Source organism: Penicillium nucicola (assembly GCF_028828085.1).
Source record: "Penicillium nucicola strain IBT 29836 chromosome Unknown utg000003l, whole genome shotgun sequence".
Taxonomy (NCBI): Eukaryota; Fungi; Ascomycota; class Eurotiomycetes; order Eurotiales; family Aspergillaceae; genus Penicillium; species Penicillium nucicola.
In genome coordinates this window covers 2,003,784-2,023,483 of record NW_026643127.1, presented here as the reverse complement: position 1 = coordinate 2,023,483, position 19,700 = coordinate 2,003,784, and the positions used below count along the sequence as shown (strand labels likewise).

General features: G+C 44.4%; 5 protein-coding genes across 5 annotated transcripts; 3 read left to right on the top strand and 2 right to left on the bottom strand.

The window, feature by feature from the left end:
- Positions 1-4,702: 4,702 nt before the first annotated feature.
- N7511_004320 (uncharacterized protein) lies at positions 4,703-7,094 on the top strand (the record flags this gene model as incomplete). The annotated part of the gene is made up of 5 exons (XM_057126745.1): positions 4,703-5,192; positions 5,276-5,613; positions 5,681-5,823; positions 6,274-6,989; positions 7,042-7,094. 5 exons carry the CDS (start codon positions 4,703-4,705, stop codon positions 7,092-7,094), a joined length of 1,740 nt encoding a protein of 579 aa, XP_056985635.1.
- A 932-nt stretch (positions 7,095-8,026) lies between these two features.
- Positions 8,027-8,767, bottom strand: N7511_004319 (uncharacterized protein; the record flags this gene model as incomplete). The annotated part of the gene is made up of 1 exon (XM_057126744.1): positions 8,027-8,767. The coding sequence occupies one exon, from the start codon at positions 8,765-8,767 to the stop codon at positions 8,027-8,029; it is 741 nt and encodes a 246-aa protein (XP_056985634.1).
- A 100-nt stretch (positions 8,768-8,867) lies between these two features.
- N7511_004318 (uncharacterized protein) lies at positions 8,868-9,485 on the top strand (the record flags this gene model as incomplete). The annotated part of the gene is made up of 1 exon (XM_057126743.1): positions 8,868-9,485. The coding sequence occupies one exon, from the start codon at positions 8,868-8,870 to the stop codon at positions 9,483-9,485; it is 618 nt and encodes a 205-aa protein (XP_056985633.1).
- Positions 9,486-13,215: 3,730 nt separating this feature from the next.
- N7511_004317 (uncharacterized protein) lies at positions 13,216-13,773 on the top strand (the record flags this gene model as incomplete). The annotated part of the gene is made up of 1 exon (XM_057126742.1): positions 13,216-13,773. One exon carries the CDS (start codon positions 13,216-13,218, stop codon positions 13,771-13,773), a length of 558 nt encoding a protein of 185 aa, XP_056985632.1.
- Positions 13,774-14,765: 992 nt separating this feature from the next.
- On the bottom strand, positions 14,766-15,327 carry N7511_004316 (uncharacterized protein; the record flags this gene model as incomplete). Its single annotated transcript, XM_057126741.1, has 2 exons — positions 14,766-15,167; positions 15,211-15,327. 2 exons carry the CDS (start codon positions 15,325-15,327, stop codon positions 14,766-14,768), a joined length of 519 nt encoding a protein of 172 aa, XP_056985631.1.
- Positions 15,328-19,700: the final 4,373 nt, after the last annotated feature.

Genomic DNA, 19,700 nt, shown 5'->3' with positions numbered 1-19,700 from the left:
AGCAGGCATAATGGACAAAGGCGTAATAAACAGAGAGGGGAATGGCGTACCGTATCTTCTGTCACGAGAAGTTAGTATGTATTTCAGAGCAGGACCACTCCACAAAATCCCCTACAATTCGGTTTTGACGGGCTGAGCCACTGTCGTAGCTGAAATATAGCTCAGGAGTTTGTCATGCTTGAAATTTAATTCACCAAACGTTGACTTATTAAATCTTCGAGTAAGTGCTAAATGTTGGGTAAAATGGTTATTTGCTTAATCCCTAGAGGTTAGACGGAAAAAGAAAATGCTGAACAAATCTTTCAAAGGAAATCAACACTAGGTTGCTGGAATTAAGGAAAGCCAAGAGCATTATGTAATTCTTTTTTTTAGGGTGGTCCTGGTTATGATCTTCAACATAATGTAGCGTTCGATACTGATAGTCTTGTGATTGTCATTTGTTACATAGCATGACTCACGCAACGGTTAATGAACAAATGATGACCGAAGGACCGAAGAAGGATCAGCCAAAGACACTTGACCATTCCCCTTACGCAGGCGAGGAGCCATGGAGCACAAATTATTTTACGTCTAGTGGAGCGTTTGATTTGGATTTTGCAAGCGAAATGCCGCTTGAACTGTACTATTGGCAGGCAAATCAGCGCATTACTTCCTGCAGTTCGACTAACAACTAGGTTTTGTGTGAACTCGAATCAGAAATTTGCTGTTGGTGCTGTTATTTCACTGGCATGCAATATGTGAGGGGTGAGTACGGCTACGTGAGAGGAAGTGCGGCCATTTATTCAACCGCACTTGGTCTTTAACCAGTTTGGGTTTGGATTTATAAGAAAGCTATAGATCGTAGAAAGGACTCACTTCAGGCTGATTCTCACCACATTATCTGGCATATAAACCCCTGTAATACTGGGCACCACGATGGAAGAGATTGCCAACATTGTTCGCGAAATCGGCCGGCAGCAGACCGAGAATTTATACTACCGTACCTGTTACGGATTTCTCAAGCAATTACAAGACCTAGTGGCTCAAGCATCTGATGACCTGCTTTGCCTTGAACAATACCAAACACTATATCCCTCCAGTGACTTTTTGCCTATCCACCACATTGCCATAGAGCTACGAAGCTCGGTAGAAAAGTTGTCAAAGCAAGAAGACAAGGCCCACATGGCGTGGGAGAAGGTTCGATCTACCGGTTGAACTAGCCAACAACTCTAGAGTCGAACCAGATCTTTTGTTAGTTACAGTACTGCGTACAGTGACATTCACTCTGTCGAATTGACTCCCAATCTAATTTTAGCCCTTCCCCTGATGACCCCTGCGGGGCTGTATCGTACTCTCTGGTAACGGGATATACGTCCCCGTTATGATATTGTAATTTATTATAGAACCTAGTGGAATGTACAGTAAACACACTAAACAAATGGAACTCCTCACAGCCTGACAAGAGAAATCCCTCTATTCACTCGCATATTGGTTACTCGTCATACGTACACTAATATTCGAAAACAGTTTCCCCTGCGGAGACTCGGACTTTCTCTCACAGAATGTAATTAAAACGATTTTTACAATGGAATGATCTAGCCATAAACTATCCTAGCAATGATTGGCTATCATCTCGAAGGTATATCCTATTCCGGTTTAGCTTCGTAACAGGTAAAACCCGAGAAACAACATGTGTGTGTCCAGAGGGGAAACTGTTTTCGAATTTCTCTGTAGCCTTCGCCCACACTCGTTACATATCCAATAGTGGCGTTATAGAGAACCAACACTGGTAGGCAAACAGTATTCATTAACGACGTCCATCGAAAACTGGTACTCCGTGAAGCGAACAATCTATTTCCAGGCCTTGATATTTCTTGAAGATGATCCAAAGCCCTCTTCACTTCAATACCGTATCTCAACCCGAGGATTGGGAGCCATGGGAACATAGCTCGTTATACCCTCCAGCACCTACATACAATGGTAGTCCTTATTTAACAGGGTCCAACGACAATCTCTACACGTCCTCCCCACCTGATGAGCCGGATAAGCAGTCGCAGCGGGATAGTCTTTGGCTGCGCCAGTTGTCCGAATGGGAGGAGGACAGAGTTTACAATCAGGACTCTTCGATTAGGTTCAAGTCCGGCGAGTAGGACAGAAGATAAATCACTCTCACCTGCGCGTCAGCACAAATCTGCGCAATCTGCTCTGAGTGATGATATGATGTATTATCAATGAGCACAACAGATGCGGCTCATGCCATTTCCTGCAGTGCTGAAGAAGCTGCATTATGAAACACAGAGGAGTCAGTAAACCGCTGAAGACAAACGATTGAGCATATGTATAAGATAAATAATGTGCTGTAACCTCGTCATGTGATCAATACCACAATTTATCTTAATCAAGCGCGGGCCTCCACCACCTACTGTTACTTCCGGTCTTGCACCCTATGTCACTTACGTAGTTTCTAAATTAGCTCGGCTAGATGGTTTCGTCGAAACTTCACATCGCATCCATCACCAACGACGAATTAATAACAAAGAGACGGGCGGCTATTGAGTGACACGTCAAAGAAAAATGTGAGTATGAATGAAATCAACGAGTGGGGGCATTAAATCACATCCACACCTCCATTGCGGTGTCATTTCAGACAGCCGTTGGTCACCCCCAATCTCGAGGCTAATATAACATCATTAATTCGTGGAAAACTGATGACATCAAGAATCATCAGTCAGTTCATGGCTTCTCGGGATTGAATTGCATTTATTTTCAGAGGACCATATACAATTCCAGAGCCGTGAAAAAGCTCCCATAAAAGCCCAATGACTCGCATTTGTTCGGTAAAGTCCTAATTCTATGTTGAATTCTTTAGAGTCAACGATTACTTCTTACCACGATACACGATATGCTTTGGCGGGCGATGAAGCTACTGGGGAAATTTTGCCCTTTGGCTCTTTCAACCGCTGGCTTGATCTGTCTTGCCATGGTATTTTCTGGATGCATGTCGCCATCTTCACCGTCGGACTCCTATTTTATGAAGGTGAGTTCAGGAGTCGCTTCACTGGCAGCCGACTTATTGAAGAGCTTTAGGTAAACCTAACCAATTTTCCGGAGCTTGGCAATCTTCACCTACCGCGAGGGATTAGTATCGTCGGTGTGGATGCTTCCAGTGTTACAAGTGCAGCCTCAGATGCTGCCAACAGTGCTACAAAAATCACTGCCAATGGAATAGCCCAAGCCTCTTCTGTGGCGCAAACTACAGCCGATAAGGCCAGCGATCAACTTGAGACATTATCGGAAAACCTTAAATTGCATCTTCCCGCATATTACGCTGTCGGCCTCTGGGGATATTGTCAGGGAGATCATAGCACGGGCCCATTCTCAAACTGCTCCAGACCAAGTACTTCCTTTTCTTTCAATCTGTTGGGCATTTTGGGGTCAGCTTCCGAGGAGGTCAACAGAATTCTTCCGGAAGACCATAATAAAGTACTTGCCGGCTATCGCAAAGTTTCGCAATGGACAATCTCAGCCTATATCACAGGTTTCATTTTCACTTTGGTTGCCTTAGTTTTCCAAGTTCTCTTGATGACGATTTCCAAAGGGAGAATATTTCTCGTCGCCTCTTCCTTTGTAAGTTCTGACATAATCGCATTCTGATACTTTGTGCTTAGTATGATAAAGTTAGCATCGATATTTATCATTGGAGCCTCCACTAGTGCGACAGTGATATATGGATTGATTACTGGTAGTATCCAGGCTGTCTTGCAGCCACTGGGTGCGCATGCTAGCCTTGGTGTCCAAACACTCATTGCAACATGGCTCGCTGTGGTATTTTCCATTAGTTCTTCACTCATATGGACGATTAATATATTTTGCTGCTGCTTTTGAACTCATATAGAGGCGATGATGAAAACGCAGTCAGTCCCTGCCTTTGCACAGCTGGAGGGCTAATTACATTAACAAACTAACGAGCTGAGGAAATGGGAAAAGATATAAACATGAGTAAACACTACTTATCCAACTGAGTTATTGAAATTCATTGAAATACTGTCGACGACATGATTTGGTATAAATGCAAAAGTAGAAGCCTGACTGTTGAACTTGGAATAACACGTAAGTAACTAGAGTCATCAATAATCTTTATCCGTACAGGAGTACTGTACATTGCACAAGTTTATTGTGATGCAGTTATCGACTGACTGGCTTACAGATGGTTCCTAGGTCAGCATTACGAATATTTGAACAATAGATTGTATATAAACAAAGAAAAAAGCAATACAACAGAAGCTAGAGCGGTACAATCTATTAAATTATACAGAATATAACTATGGACATCTTCAATAGCCCTAGTTACAGTACCGGCGAGTGAAACTCGTAATCGTCCAGGCTACGCCATACTACTAGTCACATTGGTGTGTGCAGTTAAACCACAGTGAAATCAAAGGTACTATATTAAGAAACTGAGGCATGCCGTCCTGTAAATACTCCTCAAAATTAATATAATAGATCCACGTTATTCAAAGAAAGGTAAATATGCCCAAAAGAATGTAACTCATCTCATACATTAGGAACAATTTGCGGACCTTTTCAAGTATTGAGAACATGGGTCGATATCACTCGCCATACATATGGATTACTTATAAAATGAACAACTCCAGAAAGAGTCTTTCGTTTCTCTAAGCAAGTGAGAAGCTCTTTCTTCGACACAAACAGAAAGAAGAGAAACATGCCGTCCACGTCTAGAAGAGCTTGGGTCTCAGAACGGATAAGAAGTAATTTGGAAAAGCAAAACGAAATCGAAAAGATTGAGTGCGAACTCGCAATCTATCGGAAATCTTGCTCCCAAGGTGCGGCCGTAGTTCGACTTAGCGACTTGAAGTGTGATACGGACTTCAGTCGACATATTACTAATCATCGAAATGTCGACCGCCTTGAGAAAATCTTTGACTATCAAGGGTTCCTTCGTCTCCAGGAGAAATACCACATACCGGTCATGATCGACACGTCTGATTGGCAGGAACGAGTTAAGTGGGAAGAGTCGGCGACATTAGCGCCACAAGCACAACTACCACAATTGCAGGTAGACGACGGTTATCGCTTCTTTGTATTAGATCACGAGGATGTCATTGCTGCAGCTAAAAAGAGATTCAAGGAATTGGACGTTGAAGATCCCTGGTGTGTCGTCGATATCTACGTTACGAACGCTAGAGATGCCTGTAAGTGGGCTGCACACTAGTGACTACCGCTTGTTACAATTTATATTTCCGTCCAATATTTCTGTATGCTAACTAGTTTCCAGGTAATCAACGGGAAGAGCTTATTCGCAGTCTACAAGAGAGCTATTCAAACGACCATTTCCCCTCGGACGGTCTAATTTATCGAAAAATCCGCCATTACCAAGGCTATCCAAACGTAGCAACAGCTAATACGGTAGCCGAAAATTACTGGTGGGCTGTCTTGGAAAGCTCCCCAGGAAGCAAAAAAGGGGGTCGAAGTAAGAAAGGGGCCTATCTACGATCGCTACTTGACAATGAGAATTTACGCGAAAGTTTCGATGACCTTCTTCCCATCAATGGACTTTGGGATGGTATGAATATTGGTGTATTACACAAGTTGATGGCGATGAAAACCGAGGAGGTAATCTTATACAATTCGACACGCAAATATACGTCATGGTTCGACCGCTAACACTGATAAAAAATAGCCAATCATCTGTTATCTGAGAAAGATAAAAGATACTTTCTATGGTCTGACAGGTGGAGACCAAGAAATCCTGGGTGCTATTGATGCAGAAACCATCAAGAAGATCAAATCACGGGCACCGAAAGTTTCCGAAGTGGATCTTAAGTACGTGGAAAGCGGGATGGAAAAGAAAGAATTATTTCCGGCAATCGTGAACCTTCAGGATCGTGATCGGATTTTCAATCGTCTGTCTGACATTGGGTTCCCAATTTTTACCCTTGAGAGCTTTTTCCAGGACTTGTTATATCTCGACGTGTGCCAAAGGGCCATGCGAAGATTAATCATCAACCAGCCTGAAAGGAAAAATAAGAGGAAGATGAATGGCCGAAACGAGAGGGAAAAAACAGCTCCTACCATTGATAAGATCTTGCGAAGCCAATATAACAATCTCTCTGAAGGCGGTATAGTTTCAGCCTCGGATCAGGAAAATTGGTTGAAAAGGGACCTTTGCGACTTATGGCGTTTCAGTTTTCAGTACGCTTTTGAGATGACGACAATCAAGGAGCACCGTCGTCGTGAACCACGAAAACGCGTCGACACTGAGCGTGCCATTAGACTGGGTCTGCACGAGCGGCCAGACGATATAGACCTACAGGATCTAGAGCACCACTTTCTCTGGTTAGCGCATCAACGTGGGTTCAAAGTTCCGGCCGACGAGCTACAATATGTTGAACTTCCGCGTGTAATACCAGGTGATTTCCCACCTGACAATGAAGATGATAAAGACGTCAGTGTCGAGAGGCGAAGCGGAAAGCCTTTCACAGACTCCGTAAACGCGGACCGTTTTGCTCTCTCAAGATGCTCATTACAAAGTACTAGTGACTTTGATCGAGTCAGCGCGGGCTTCGTGCGGCGTTCCGTTTTCAAAGCCTTTTTTGATTACTTCGATTCTGGAATACCAGGCAGTCCAGTTCCATCTCCGCCTCCCTCTGTGGCCGAGTCACCCCCAGATGAGATCGATAATCTCCTTGCAGATATCGAGTCTGCAATAGAAGCAGATAGAAGACAAAATAACTCACACGCAGATGCTGGATTCACGTATGGGCCACATGCGGTGGACCCTATTGTACCACAATACTCACGGCAAGACAGACATGGTAATTCTGAGTCAGCTGCCTGGGGCCAGCAAGGCGATATAGATCCCTTCCAACAGGCAAACCAATGCGAGAGACAAGCAGTAGCCCCGGCCTTCCGGATTGTGATCGATGTCGGGAAAACACCGGAGGTGCTATTGTTGCCGAGCAAAATCGAAGGTTTAATGCAATTCGTCGGTGGGTTAGATACTCACAGATTCCACATTTCGCATCCAGATGATCCGACCAGAGGATTATCATCGGATGATTGCTACCAGCATTATGAGAGACACCCTGACGTAATGCTTTGGGCTTCTTACCTAGGAGAATACAATCAAAATCCAACGGGTGGCGGAAAGAGGATCAGAATAACAAATAAGGAACGATCAATTGATATGAAATGGTTGGAGCACGAAAAACTTCGGCTACTACATTCCCGTGCTTCTGACAATGAAGAAATTTAAAAACTTCGTATATTACATTCTTCGACTTTTTCAAATCCAAATCTCGTGTATATTGAGTACGGACTTGATTGAATCAAGGTAGCTATCATTTGGCGTGCTGGCCCGGAGGTGACGGCCGACTGCCCAAGAAGCTATTCGAATTCGAAACAGCTGGCTAAAGAAACACTTGCGAACAAAGAATTTTACCGATTACCCTTCGTTTTCAGAGTAGCAATTTTGTCAGTATTCTTGCACTTTCCGTCCGTTTCGAGAGAATGCAGAAGACTACATACACAAGAAGAGATTCAACCAGCTTGATTCTTCGTAGATGAGCGTGTAAAACCATTCCTACTCGTAATCTACGATTTCAGTTCAATATTCGTAGGGATTACAGAGAGCTTTTAGGTTTCACGATGTTACTGTATAATATGTTAAAATTTGATTTTATATTGTTAAGTGTAATACATTCGACAAAATACAGTTATTGAGACGATGTGATTCAACGAATTCATGGTATTTACGTCTAGAGGATTTGGGCGGGGAAAGGCGCCGGATCCTCTTAGTTGATCAAGTACACCAACCGGCTCTGCAGGACGCTGCCTAGAAACCGAGCTTACTTACGTAGCTGCGAGCCAGACATTGCAGATTATTACAGAATCAAGTTGAAAGTCTCTTTATTGAAAGCATATCTAGGTGAACCGAAAACCCACTTTTATGAATACTGACCTAAATCTTATTCAATCCAAGGCTAGTTTATTCAATTTCCGATTGATCGCAGCCTTTTCTTGCAGTTTAATGTCCCAAATAGTGGTGGAGGATAGTCAAACCATCAATAGCGTCCGTAATACGGTTTCCATATTGGGCCAAGCTGACCGAAAACACTGTTTCCATCACCCCTATGCGGTGGAGCATTCTGGGTCCTTGGCCCGAGAGTTTCCGTGGTAGGCATCGCACTCTCGTATTTTCGGGTATGTGAACAATAATGTGTTGGTCAATTCTGACTAAAATCTGAACGTGGATACATAATGGGAACTCAATCTTAACAAATTCTGAATCTAATTCCTCTCGCAAACCTAAGGAATAGCTGGGTACGAGAGAAAAAGGATCTTGATTGCGGGAGTGGTGAGTTGAGGGAGTGGTGAGTTGAGGGAGTGGTGAGTTGAGGGAGTGGTGAGTTGAGGGAGTGGTGAGTTGAGGGAGTGGTGAGTTGAGGGAGTGGTGAGTTGAGGGAGTGGTGAGTTGAGGGAGTGGTGAGTTGAGGGAGTGGTGAGTTGAGGGAGTGGTGAGTTGAGGGAGTGGTGAGTTGAGGGAGTGGTGAGTTGAGGGAGTGGTGAGTTGAGGGAGTGGTGAGTTGAGGGAGTGGTGAGTTGAGGGAGTGGTGAGTTGAGGGAGTGGTGAGTTGAGGGAGTGGTGAGTTGAGGGAGTGGTGCGTTGAGGGAGTGGTGAGTTGAGGGAGTGGTGAGTTGAGGGAGTGGTGAGTTGAGGGAGTGGTGAGTTGAGGGAGTGGTGCGTTGAGGGAGAGTAGTGACTCATTATGTGGTTGATACTTTTTAAACGGACTCTGATGGTACCTTAGTGCTTCTTAAATATCACTTCTATTCTCTACTTCTTGATACCGGACACAATATCCACTATGGCCGAGTTCCCACAAGATGTCCAGTATTGGAATAACTCTACTGGTTTTACTGCTCTACTCGAGTTGAATAAGAAGTTTCTCCGAGGTGAAATTTTATCGTCCCCTTATCATTACGGCCCTATTGAGGAGGAGACAAGTAGCTTGGTTCCTTCTTTATTGAAGCTACATGAACGGCAAATCTTTACGTGGTCCAGTCAACCATATCTACGTGAGCGCAAGAGAGGAGACGAAGGCAAAGTTTACGACCACTGGCAACGGCCTTTTATCTCCTTTATTGTGGCCGAGAAAAACAATCCGCAGAGACTCTTTCAAGAGTTGAAAAGAAAAAGAGATATCAAAGTTCACGCACGAAAAGCTTACTCGTCTCAAGCTGCCGTACAAGGATCATTCACTAGGAAAAAGATTGTTACCAAATATCGACGTTCATTTTTTTGGCGGCGATGGAAGGTTTTTACCGCTGTTGATCCAGCGGTAGATCTAGCAGAGGAGGACATCTTCTGCCTGGAAGCTATGAAGCAAGCAGAACCATGGGAATTCGAGGTTGTCGCAGCTTCGTGGAAGGATGTCGATATTGCAGGGATTGTTATAGAGGCAGTTGATGCAGCACAGGTATGATGAGCGACCACTTTATGTATCTTTATACTTTCCTTTACAGTACAGTGGTAGTGGTAGATTGCATATTCTCCAATATACGTGTCTTCGCCCGAACAAGCGATAACGCTCATTTGTAGAAACAAGTCGTTTCCATTTCATCAAGTCGTCGCTCAGTAACAATTGTTTACTCGTTCTCAAATCATCACTCATCCTAATGTCATCACGCGTCCAATGCTCATACCTTATCTATCGCTATACCGGCATGTCGGAACTGCCCCTCAGCACTCTGCTGCTTCCCACCCGCCTCATGAACATACCGGCGAAGGAAATTCCGGAGAAGACTCTGGTGATGAGAATGATAGACATCCAAAGAAGGAAACTGGCATCTGCGGGCCCAACGGCTTAGGAGCATAAGCCGTAAATTACCTGCTTTGGGATCACATCGGGTGACAGCGACCCTTGCCCATCACGTCCAGCCCCTTGTCCTGCGGTAGATCGGTTGGCCAAAGACGCGGCAAGCCCGGGCAAAACAGACCCCTTCCGCCCTTTGCTGACAAGGAAGAGAACGCTGATTCGCGACAAGATCCGCGCTCAATGGGAGCGGGAATGGGAAGCATCAACCAAAGGCGGTCACCTGCGAAAAATCGGTAGCACTCTGCCGGCGACCTACAGCAGGAAGCTCTATGGGAATTTGCCCAGGGGCCGGGCGTACCTGTTGACAAAGCTACGCACGGGCCACAATTGGCTATCCACCTATGCCAAGACCTTCGGCTTCCGCGACAATGACCAGTGCGTGTGCGGCGCGCAAGAAACAGTCACCCGCGTGCTGGTGGACTGCCCAAATTTGAGAGGAATCCGAAGGGAGCTAAGACGTGAAGCTGGGGACGCGTTCAACGACGTATCGAGTCTGCTGGGAGGCTCAACTGAAGGTAGGAGCGGTAAGCCAGACATCGTGTCGCGGGCTAGGACGGTCAAAGCCGTACGAGACTTCGCTGAGGCGTCACAAAGATTCAAAAGTCGCGCGCCATGAGGGCAGCCTAGTAACTTAAACGGCACTGGGTCATGACAGGCCTTGACGAGGCTCCAAGTTCGTTTGCGGAAGTGGGACATTACACGTGTACATGCAAGGATATATATAGTTTTTGTGTCCTGTACATCGCCAAAAGCGAGAAGTCAGGAGGTCAGGGTCAATGATATCATCCATCCATCCATCCATTCTGTACCTGGGTCACGATAGGCCTCGACAAGGCTGTAAATTTGATTTCAGGTAGTGGAACATCACACATGTACTTACGCGGGTATATTGATGCTGTAGCCTGCCTATATCGCTCTACGAGGGGTTGGGGTAAATGAATTCATCCATCCATCTATCCTGTATAAACAATGAAGGCCTGGCGTTTTGTCTCTGGGTTGTTAAATCATTTTCTGACTAGAATTCGAGAGACTCTGTTCAGGCACGTGGAATCGTTTACCATCGCCGCAACTTATTTTTCAAACAGTTCTGGTACATGTTTACATTAAGAAGTCGGTAGGGTTTTTTGTGGTGCTGCTTGAACGTATTGAAACCATCACAATAAGAATGATCCTTTGACCTTTGACTTATAGTATCTAACAGTCAAGTTGAAGCGTGCTACTGAGAAGCCAGCGGTAAATATGAAACTGAAGATTTAATAATGATGGAAAAGTACCTCCGAATTTTACAGATGAACAACATGAAATCGAAGATGATCTTGTAGGAGCTCTTCGCCTATTGTATAAGTATCTGGAGCTGAGAAGTATCTGGAGCTGAGACCCTGCTTAGCACAAACCCTGTCTTTGCCTGTAAAGGTAGTTCGATACGATACTTGGTAGTTATTTCAAGCTCCTTTGAAACTCATTTCAAGTGGGGGGTACCTAAAAACGCTTCTTCTATAAGCTGCAGGTCATTCTGAAGAATCCGAAATAACGGCCCACTTACTGTACTAAATTCAGTTGGGACAATGTCATACTTGGATGGATATGACGGTGAATCCTCGCCGTTGACTACAACACGAAAGGGAGAAGGCACTATACATCAACCCCTAGAGATTTCGGAGGAGACTCTGCTTCAGGATTTATCTATTTCAAACTTCAGCAAAGAGGTCCTTGATTTCCTCCACTTATGTCAAGGAAAGAGAATCCAACCGAATGAAGTAGTCTTGCAGCGGCGTCAGATTGCCCTAGGGCACTTTGATTCAACGATAATAGGGCAATGTCCAATGGCTACTTGTAACACTCAAAGGCCCGTAGGACGCGGTGCGATAACAAAGACCCATTCGAAAACCGTAACCTATCATGGAACTCAACGCAGAACCAAAAATATTATCAAAAGTCAGCTCCAATTAATCCACCACCACCTCAAGGAGCAAATGGATCTGCCCAATCATGAAACACAAGAGGCTATATTGCAAGGACTATCAGACAAGCATCCGCACTATATTGGGTTCATTCGTGCACTTCCTTTGGTTGTGAAGTGTATTCCTGATAACTTGAAAAAGGACCTCATAGCAAAATCTAACTCGGAGACTATGAAATTGGGTATTAAGCTGATGAAAAGGTGGAGCACTTGGGCGGTGTCCCGTTGAAATGTCACATACGCACTATATCCATTCACAGTTGGCTGTCAACATTATACTTACAGTATACAGGAGCAGTAGTAGAGATCTCCGGAATTTGGCAGTCATACCGCTTGTCATTGGTCAACAAAGCAAAGCCTGGGTCATCAGTCATACATCCATCTACCAGTTTCTAGTATTCATATCCCAACTCAATTCTAATTCCTAATCTCGCAAGCTAGCCACTAGCCACCCGATTATATCCAACAGGAAATCAACCTCTCTTTAATTTTCAAGAAATATGCTTCAACGTATCTAGATAGAGGTTTAGTACTGCCAAGAAATTGAAATAAATTAAAAATAGCCGCCATGACCCTCCCCTCTCCCCCTCCTCCCCCCCCAGGGGGCCAAACCCAAAGGGCCTGAAGTCCAGCGCGGTATGGAAGGCGGAATCCCCAATTTTAAAGCCCCTCATCACCTCAACACCCACCCACCACATTATATCTCTTTCTATCTACGAATTATAATAATAGTTTACTGTCTTTCTAGTTGTAAATATCTAAAGAATCCTTTTGACCGTGATAAAATCGTTCGGGAATTGACTACGTTTTACAATTTCCTCGTCAACACTCACATCCCCGACTCGGCTCTGAACCTACTCCTATGGAACCCACATACCCGAATGATATCTCACAGAATTGGGATGTTCATTCAAATACCGTAGCGCCCGACATAGCCTTGCATGTTGTAACCAGAGAGACGCGCTTTGAAACCCTAATTATATAATCTTAGGAAACCGGATACGGTCATATCTTGTTACATTTTGAAATGGTAAAATTCGAACACACAATACCTGTAATTGTAAAAATACCTCTGTAATCTTACGTTTTTACGCCCGCGACAGTATGAATGGTGACGTCGAGTATTTCAAAGATCTCCGAACGGGCACTGAAAATGCAACCACATAAGTTAACTTGTGCTACATCTGTTCTTCACTGATTTACATCAATCATGGGATTCTCAAGTCCTCAGGCGATGCTGCAAAGCCTTTTAGATTCAGGTAAATACTCAGACATGACGATATCATGCGAGGGAAAAATATTCCAAGTTCATCGAGCAATCGTCTGTTCTCAGTCATCTTTTTTTGACGCTGCATTGAAAGGGGGGTTTAAGGTGAGATGACTATTACCGCGGCTACTGCATCTGGCTTATTTCATTACAAGGAAGCGTCTCTATCAGAGGTTGACCTTCCAGACGATGATTTAGCAACCATTCAACGTGTTATCTCTTTTCTTTACCATCAAGACTATCAAGACACCAGCGAAGCGCAAGTCAAAAGTCGAGACTGTGCTCTGGATCATGATATAGAGCCCAATGCAGCTATGTGGAACAACCTTGGGGTGTTTATAGCGGCTGATAAATTCGACATTTCGACTCTGAAAGACCTTGCAAGATCTCGAGTTATTAAGTGGATCGACAAAAATGCGAGCAAGTCGCCCTTGATTATTGAAAAAATCTGGACCACCACTCCACCACAAGAGATTCTGCTTCGCGACGCCATAACCAAGTCAATTTCATCAGATGCCCACCGATTTGTCACCCATGATGAAAGCATGGAAGTCATGCAAAACTCACCAGATATCACTATTTCGATTATGAAGAAGCTCGTTGCCGTCAATGATACGATGAAACTTCACATTGAGCTTGGTAAGAAAAAATTGTTACCGCGACGCTGAAGAGATACAATCTTGAGCTCCATGATCCACATTACCTTGAGTCGTTGAAGGAAGTTTGTTTTGATATAAAACTGAACAAAGGAGAATACCGTTTTTCTATTTTTTCTATTTTACTGTGTGTCATCGCTGGTAGTTGATAGAAATCTATACAATATCGCCGTGGTTCTACTTCAGAGTCTCGGGTGGACTCATCAAAGTAGTACTCGTCATATTTGACCACGACGACGATTAAGAGTAAAATAGGTTCAAAAGCGCTCGCACATATGCGCCCATGAAGTGACTGCTCTATCTCCCGTTGGAAGATCTAGAAAACGAATTGAACAAATATAATGAGACATATGGTCTCTGGCAGTTAAGAGGTTCATCAGATGTGTTTTACAAGCCAGCAAAAAGGTACGCTGAAAATCCAAGACCGTTCAGTTTCGCGTACAGTATGGTTAGGATCATACTCTACTGTATAGTCAGCATCCACAGAGGCCACTACTGGTGTACGAAGGCGATCAATATGACATTGTTTCACTCTAAGTAGGACCAAATTATTCGATGACATCACCACTAGAATCTCAATACATTTCTTACACCGAACTCAGTTGTGTATTTTCATTGTCATAACATAACGTAGTATACGATGTAATCATGTGATTAGGGTTTAGAAGAGCATCTCTCTGTTTGCAATGTGGAAGACGATAACGGGCGCCACAGTACGCTCGGGCTATACCGAGCTTTTCAAGTTGTAACTGGCTCTTCTGCGGTCCTAGACGAATGACACTCACTAATCTATGTTTCAGCTTGCTACCAATTCTAAAGATATAGTCTTCAAATGGGAGTTCGATGGAGTACTGGAAGAAGCCGATGACATCTATCGTCACCGTGGCTGGCTCACTGATAATTATTGAAAAGACGAATGTCTCGACGCTGTGAAAAAAATGTATCATGGTTGGGCAAGAGGGATCTACCATTATACATTTGATTCGCCTTAACAACGGCAACGACTAACATCGGGGAAACCCATCCTCCGGCAAAAAGGCCAAGTCGCCAACAGACCGTTCGTTCCAAACTTTGAGCACGCCGATAAGCCTTCCCCGAACTTCATCCAACGCATCATCAATAGCATGCAAGCGAGCCACTTGCTCACCCTGGCAGTGCTTCAACTGTTTTCCATCGTTGCAAAGCTGAATATTCCCGGTCCGCAGCTTTTCATTTTCTTCTTCGAGCTGCTGAATATCTGTATGTTTGGATACACAAGAATCCCACAGACACCGAATATATGCCACTAGACGTGCAGCCCGACATGCAAGCTCGGAATCTTCCTCTTTGATTTGCTTCAAGACATCAAAGATGGGTTGGAAGGGCTCTGCAGTCAGTATCTGCTTCTCCGTGAGGAGATTTTGGGTCTGCTAGTCAGCGTGGCCCGGTCGGTTCATATCTTATTCTTACCGGCAGCTGGGTTATAACCCTAGAAATCAGAGGCTCGTCGGTTGAACTTGGCTGTGGACACAGCGATGCCTCTCCTTGTATATCTGTCATTTCTGGAGTCTTGCTGAGACTTTCCATGGCTGATACTGTTTCCTCTGTCATGGGTCCAGTGTTCCTTTATACTAAAACTTAGTTCACTCCGCTATCAATGGTGAGTAGCAGTTCTCGGATTTCTCGTCTTTCTCAGCACGCTGAGCTCGCTTTCAAGCTACTTTTCAACGGGCATTCAATGTTCATTCATGCTCAATCCATCCAGCAATCTTTTTTCTGGTCCTGTCACTAGGGCCTAGTATGGTAGATCCGAGCAAGCCACATTAAAGTGAGGCGGTGTTATTTACGACCATGTAGAACAGTGACCATCGGTCTACGGTTCAAAGGTCCAAGCGGGAAAGGATACTCTAACTGTGGCATGGTAGAGAAGTTTCCCAAAGCATTTCCACGTTACTCTTTTGAGAGCCATATCAATGCCAATAAGCACTACTGTAATAATACAGTCATTGGCGAAAACTGTGGCCAAGATATGCTCGGAAGAATGTGCGAAGCTGGTTGAAGCGTCTTCCCATCCGGCGCTAGGCGATCAACCTCCACATCCGCAGGCAGCGTCCCGACACGATTATTAAACTTGTATATACCACAGACATACTCGTCGGCAGGTGACCGACGCCTCGTTTGGTCAGCGGCTAATTTGGGGAACTGGGGCTATTCTGAGCCTGGCATTTGTAGATAGATTTACCGATTTAGTCTAACCTAGTCTAGTTTAGTATCTCGTCTGGGATTCGGCAGACGGTTGAAGGCTTGATATCAATTCAGACCTAGTCGGCAGAAGTTGTCTCAGAGGCTACGCTTCCCGCTCTGCAGGTTGGTTGTGGCCCACATTCGAATACGGGTTGGGCAAGAATAAGAGTATATAGTATATCAGCATATCAATACCAGCATATCAATACATGTTTACTTAGTGGCGGCGTTTGAAAAAGGACGTAATTACGTTTTAACTAAGCCTTGTTTGTAAATAGTTTCTACAATTCGAATTGAAGCTGGTTGATGCAAACCCAATACTTCAAGTATCTCAAGCTACGCGCCTACAAGCACAACGATGCAAACGCTCTCGAATAGTTCTGTGATAACTCCGTGTCTTGTGTACTTTTCTCCTGAATGTTGGATTTGCATGGATCCATTACCCCTTGAGATGAGTGCGGGAGGGATATGTTTGAACACGAATATAATTTTAGATCGCCACCACTAGCGATGTACATGCAAAGCTCTGGTACTGTAGCAAAACAAATCTCAAACAAAGCGACTAAAAATGAGTGTGCTTCCCCGGCGCTCTTTTACCAAAAACCTGATATGTAAAGGAAAATCTTCTTTGCTACCCTGAAGAGCTTAGGCCTAGCAATTTGGCAGGTGCGAACTGCTTCAACTGATAATATTCTCCCAAATGTTCCGACGTTCTGGTATATTAAAAACAGGCGGCTTGGGGAAGACCAACTTAGCCGAAGAATCGGATAGATAGTCCGCGGGAGTCCTTTGAACTGCGGACTGAGAACGCTTTTCCTAACAGCTGTATTAACTCTGGCCATCAATTTTTCCTCCCAACACAAATCTTACTATTTCCGCCCTAGTTGGGGCAGGTATGTCGGGATGAGAGTTGTATGTATAGATACGCTTATTGGGCATTTCCATTATGAGCCAACTCCGAATAGAGTATAAGCGCCAAAAATCATTGTGGCGCCGAAGGAGGTTGTTTCGTCGCTTCCGGAGTTGCTCTTGCTTGACACGATTCAAGGTGTGCGCCATTTTCGTGGTCTGTGGACCTTAGAATCCAGATATCAGTTAGTGAAGTAGCTCACAAGGAGAAGAGAGAAAAGATGGCCCCTCTTATATTATATCTTCATCTTATTCTGGCTAGGAAAGCGAACGTATCTGAAGACCAGTTCCACACCGTTAAATTTGTGAGTGCGTTGGGCTATGTCGGACCGTTCGTGCTCAGCGGTACCGCCCCTGGGGCAACATATTTGCAAGTGCGAGAGGAAAGGGTCACAATTGCGCTATGCCAGCAAAATGTTGAAAATGTAAAATCTGGTTAAACCCTAGTGTGCCTTTGTGCATGATCTCTATATTTTTTGGCGGGGGGGGGGGGGGGGGGGGGGAGATAAGTAAGTGAGGCGGGAATTAATTACCAGCCTGTGCCAGCAGAAGGGAAAGTAGCGGAACAAAAAATCCAAAGATGGCCAGAGCCGTCATTTATTATTTATTGTAGCCCATGCCACTAAATCACATTATCTGCGCCAGATCATTCTACTTGGCAATACTATTGCCCCTCCCCTCCAACCATCTAACCCCCGACTAAGTCGTACCTCTTTTGCTGAGCATTTTGATGAAATATAGACTGAGACCGAAAGCAAAGAATTTGGTACCAAACAACATCAGCATGGCAGACCAGCACCAAAGTATATCAAATCCTAATAGTTGAGTGCTGAGTACAGTGTCAGAAAGCTGCATTAAAGACGTTTCATGGGAATAGGATCTTGAAGTCTGCTGTTCGACCCTGTATCGGGTGCAACGATGGTTGAAATTTCATTCACTGAGGCTCAACTAGCCCATAATATTATTCGTTATCTTCAGTCCAATGGCTTACGGCCAATGTTTACACGGTTAGTTGGCTGAGAGTTTATTTACCACCAAAATTTGATCCTGTCGTACTATAGTATGTTAAGCTGAGTCCAGTAATGCTCTGAATATGATGACCAAGTTTAACTAAGTCTATCTGAATCTAAATCGATATTTCTTTCTTTTTGGCAAATTGGACCTACAAGGAGACCCTTTCTTAGACAGTGACGTAATCTGCAGGTTTCAGCCTCCAAAAGATGTCTTCTGTCTTGATCCCCTCTGTGCAGACTGATTTTAAAATGAGAGAAATTTCGATGCGAGTATACCTCGGGTGAGAAGTGGCAGGACCATGAGAATAATATTGTAGGGTAGGTTCAAGCTTTTTGCAATTATGATCTTAAACAATGGATTTGGCTTTCCAAGGGACACTGTCTACTGTATCACAATGTTTAATTAAGCCAATCAATGCTACTTTTGAGCCACACTTCATCGCATGCTTCTACGCCTGGTAAGTTTAGTCTTGAGCGCATAGTCAATCATCTGCGAATTGAGGTCTTGGGTAATGAAAGTGCCGATGTTTGTCTTGGTTCCGTCTATATACCGGGATTCTAGATGCATGGACTATACATGGATCTGTCAGCAGGCTATGCTACATAGTAGGGTCATATTCATGTTGACTGACTTGGCTTCGCCTTTGAGCCGGGCTTCCTCAGAGAGATATTACCAGAGGAGCTAAAGTCCGGTACCTTCCATGCTGTTAGCTGGCAAGCCTTGTTATCCAACCTCAAATCTTCGATCAGGAAAGGTTGCACTCAACCGTAGTGTTTTTCTGAGGGCCAAAAGGCTCAGGGTGGATTGTAAGGCCATATATCTAGCATCAAGGTTAGTATATTCTGGATAGAACATGAAGTAAGAAGAATTACCAAGGTGGTTGCCAGTGCTAAGGTTATCCAAATTGCTGTTTTGGAGATCATGGTTTTCTGAATATCAGTGCCTAATCAGATTTCACTATCAGCTCTCAGACCTACTGAAAATCAGATTTGCTATAGTGACAAGAACTATCATTTATAGGTAGCAGGCTTGAGGAGAGTCTCTTGAAAGGCAGTAGGATTGGAACCTCCTTTATGACCGGGCTGACACCGTTAGGTTCTAATTGATGGACCCGATACTGATTTAAATGAGTAGATGAGATGAAGGGCGGAACACATTTCTTCTTTCACTCGAAGTCTCGGAAAAGGTTGAAGAGCTTCTAGTTCCAGGACTCCTTTTTCGAAGAAATGTGCGGGAAGGGGATGAAGCCATCAGATTCAAGCATTAGTTTTATATTGAGGAATAGCATAAACAAGCAAAGATTTTAGCACATGGGGGCTCCCAAGGGACACTATTAGGAAGATGCAGCCCATTTAAAATGGTTTAAATAGACAGGTGATCGAGGTAATGGAAGTATAAATCAGAACGCCCGCGGAGGGAACTTTCTCCAACTGGCTCCCTATCCATTGGGTTGATCACAATGAGTCTACCGCATTACATTTCGGAAATCGGCGAGTCATTTAACAGTGGTTCTACAGTGTATTCTGCAGAACCCGATGTTGAGGACATCACGCATTCGGAACTTGAGTCAGAATACGTCCCGTCAGAGACGAGCGAAGATCGAGAATTTGTTGTGTCAGACTCTGATAGTCTTTCATGCATTTCGATTGATACTTCGGGCCCCGAAAGGCCAGGCTACAGCATTCTTAATGATGAGATCGGCGTTATTGCAATGGTAAGCCAGCATCTCTTCCACGTGACATTGGTTTTAACACAATTATTGAGGAACAGGGCGGCCAAGGCATCAAACCTCT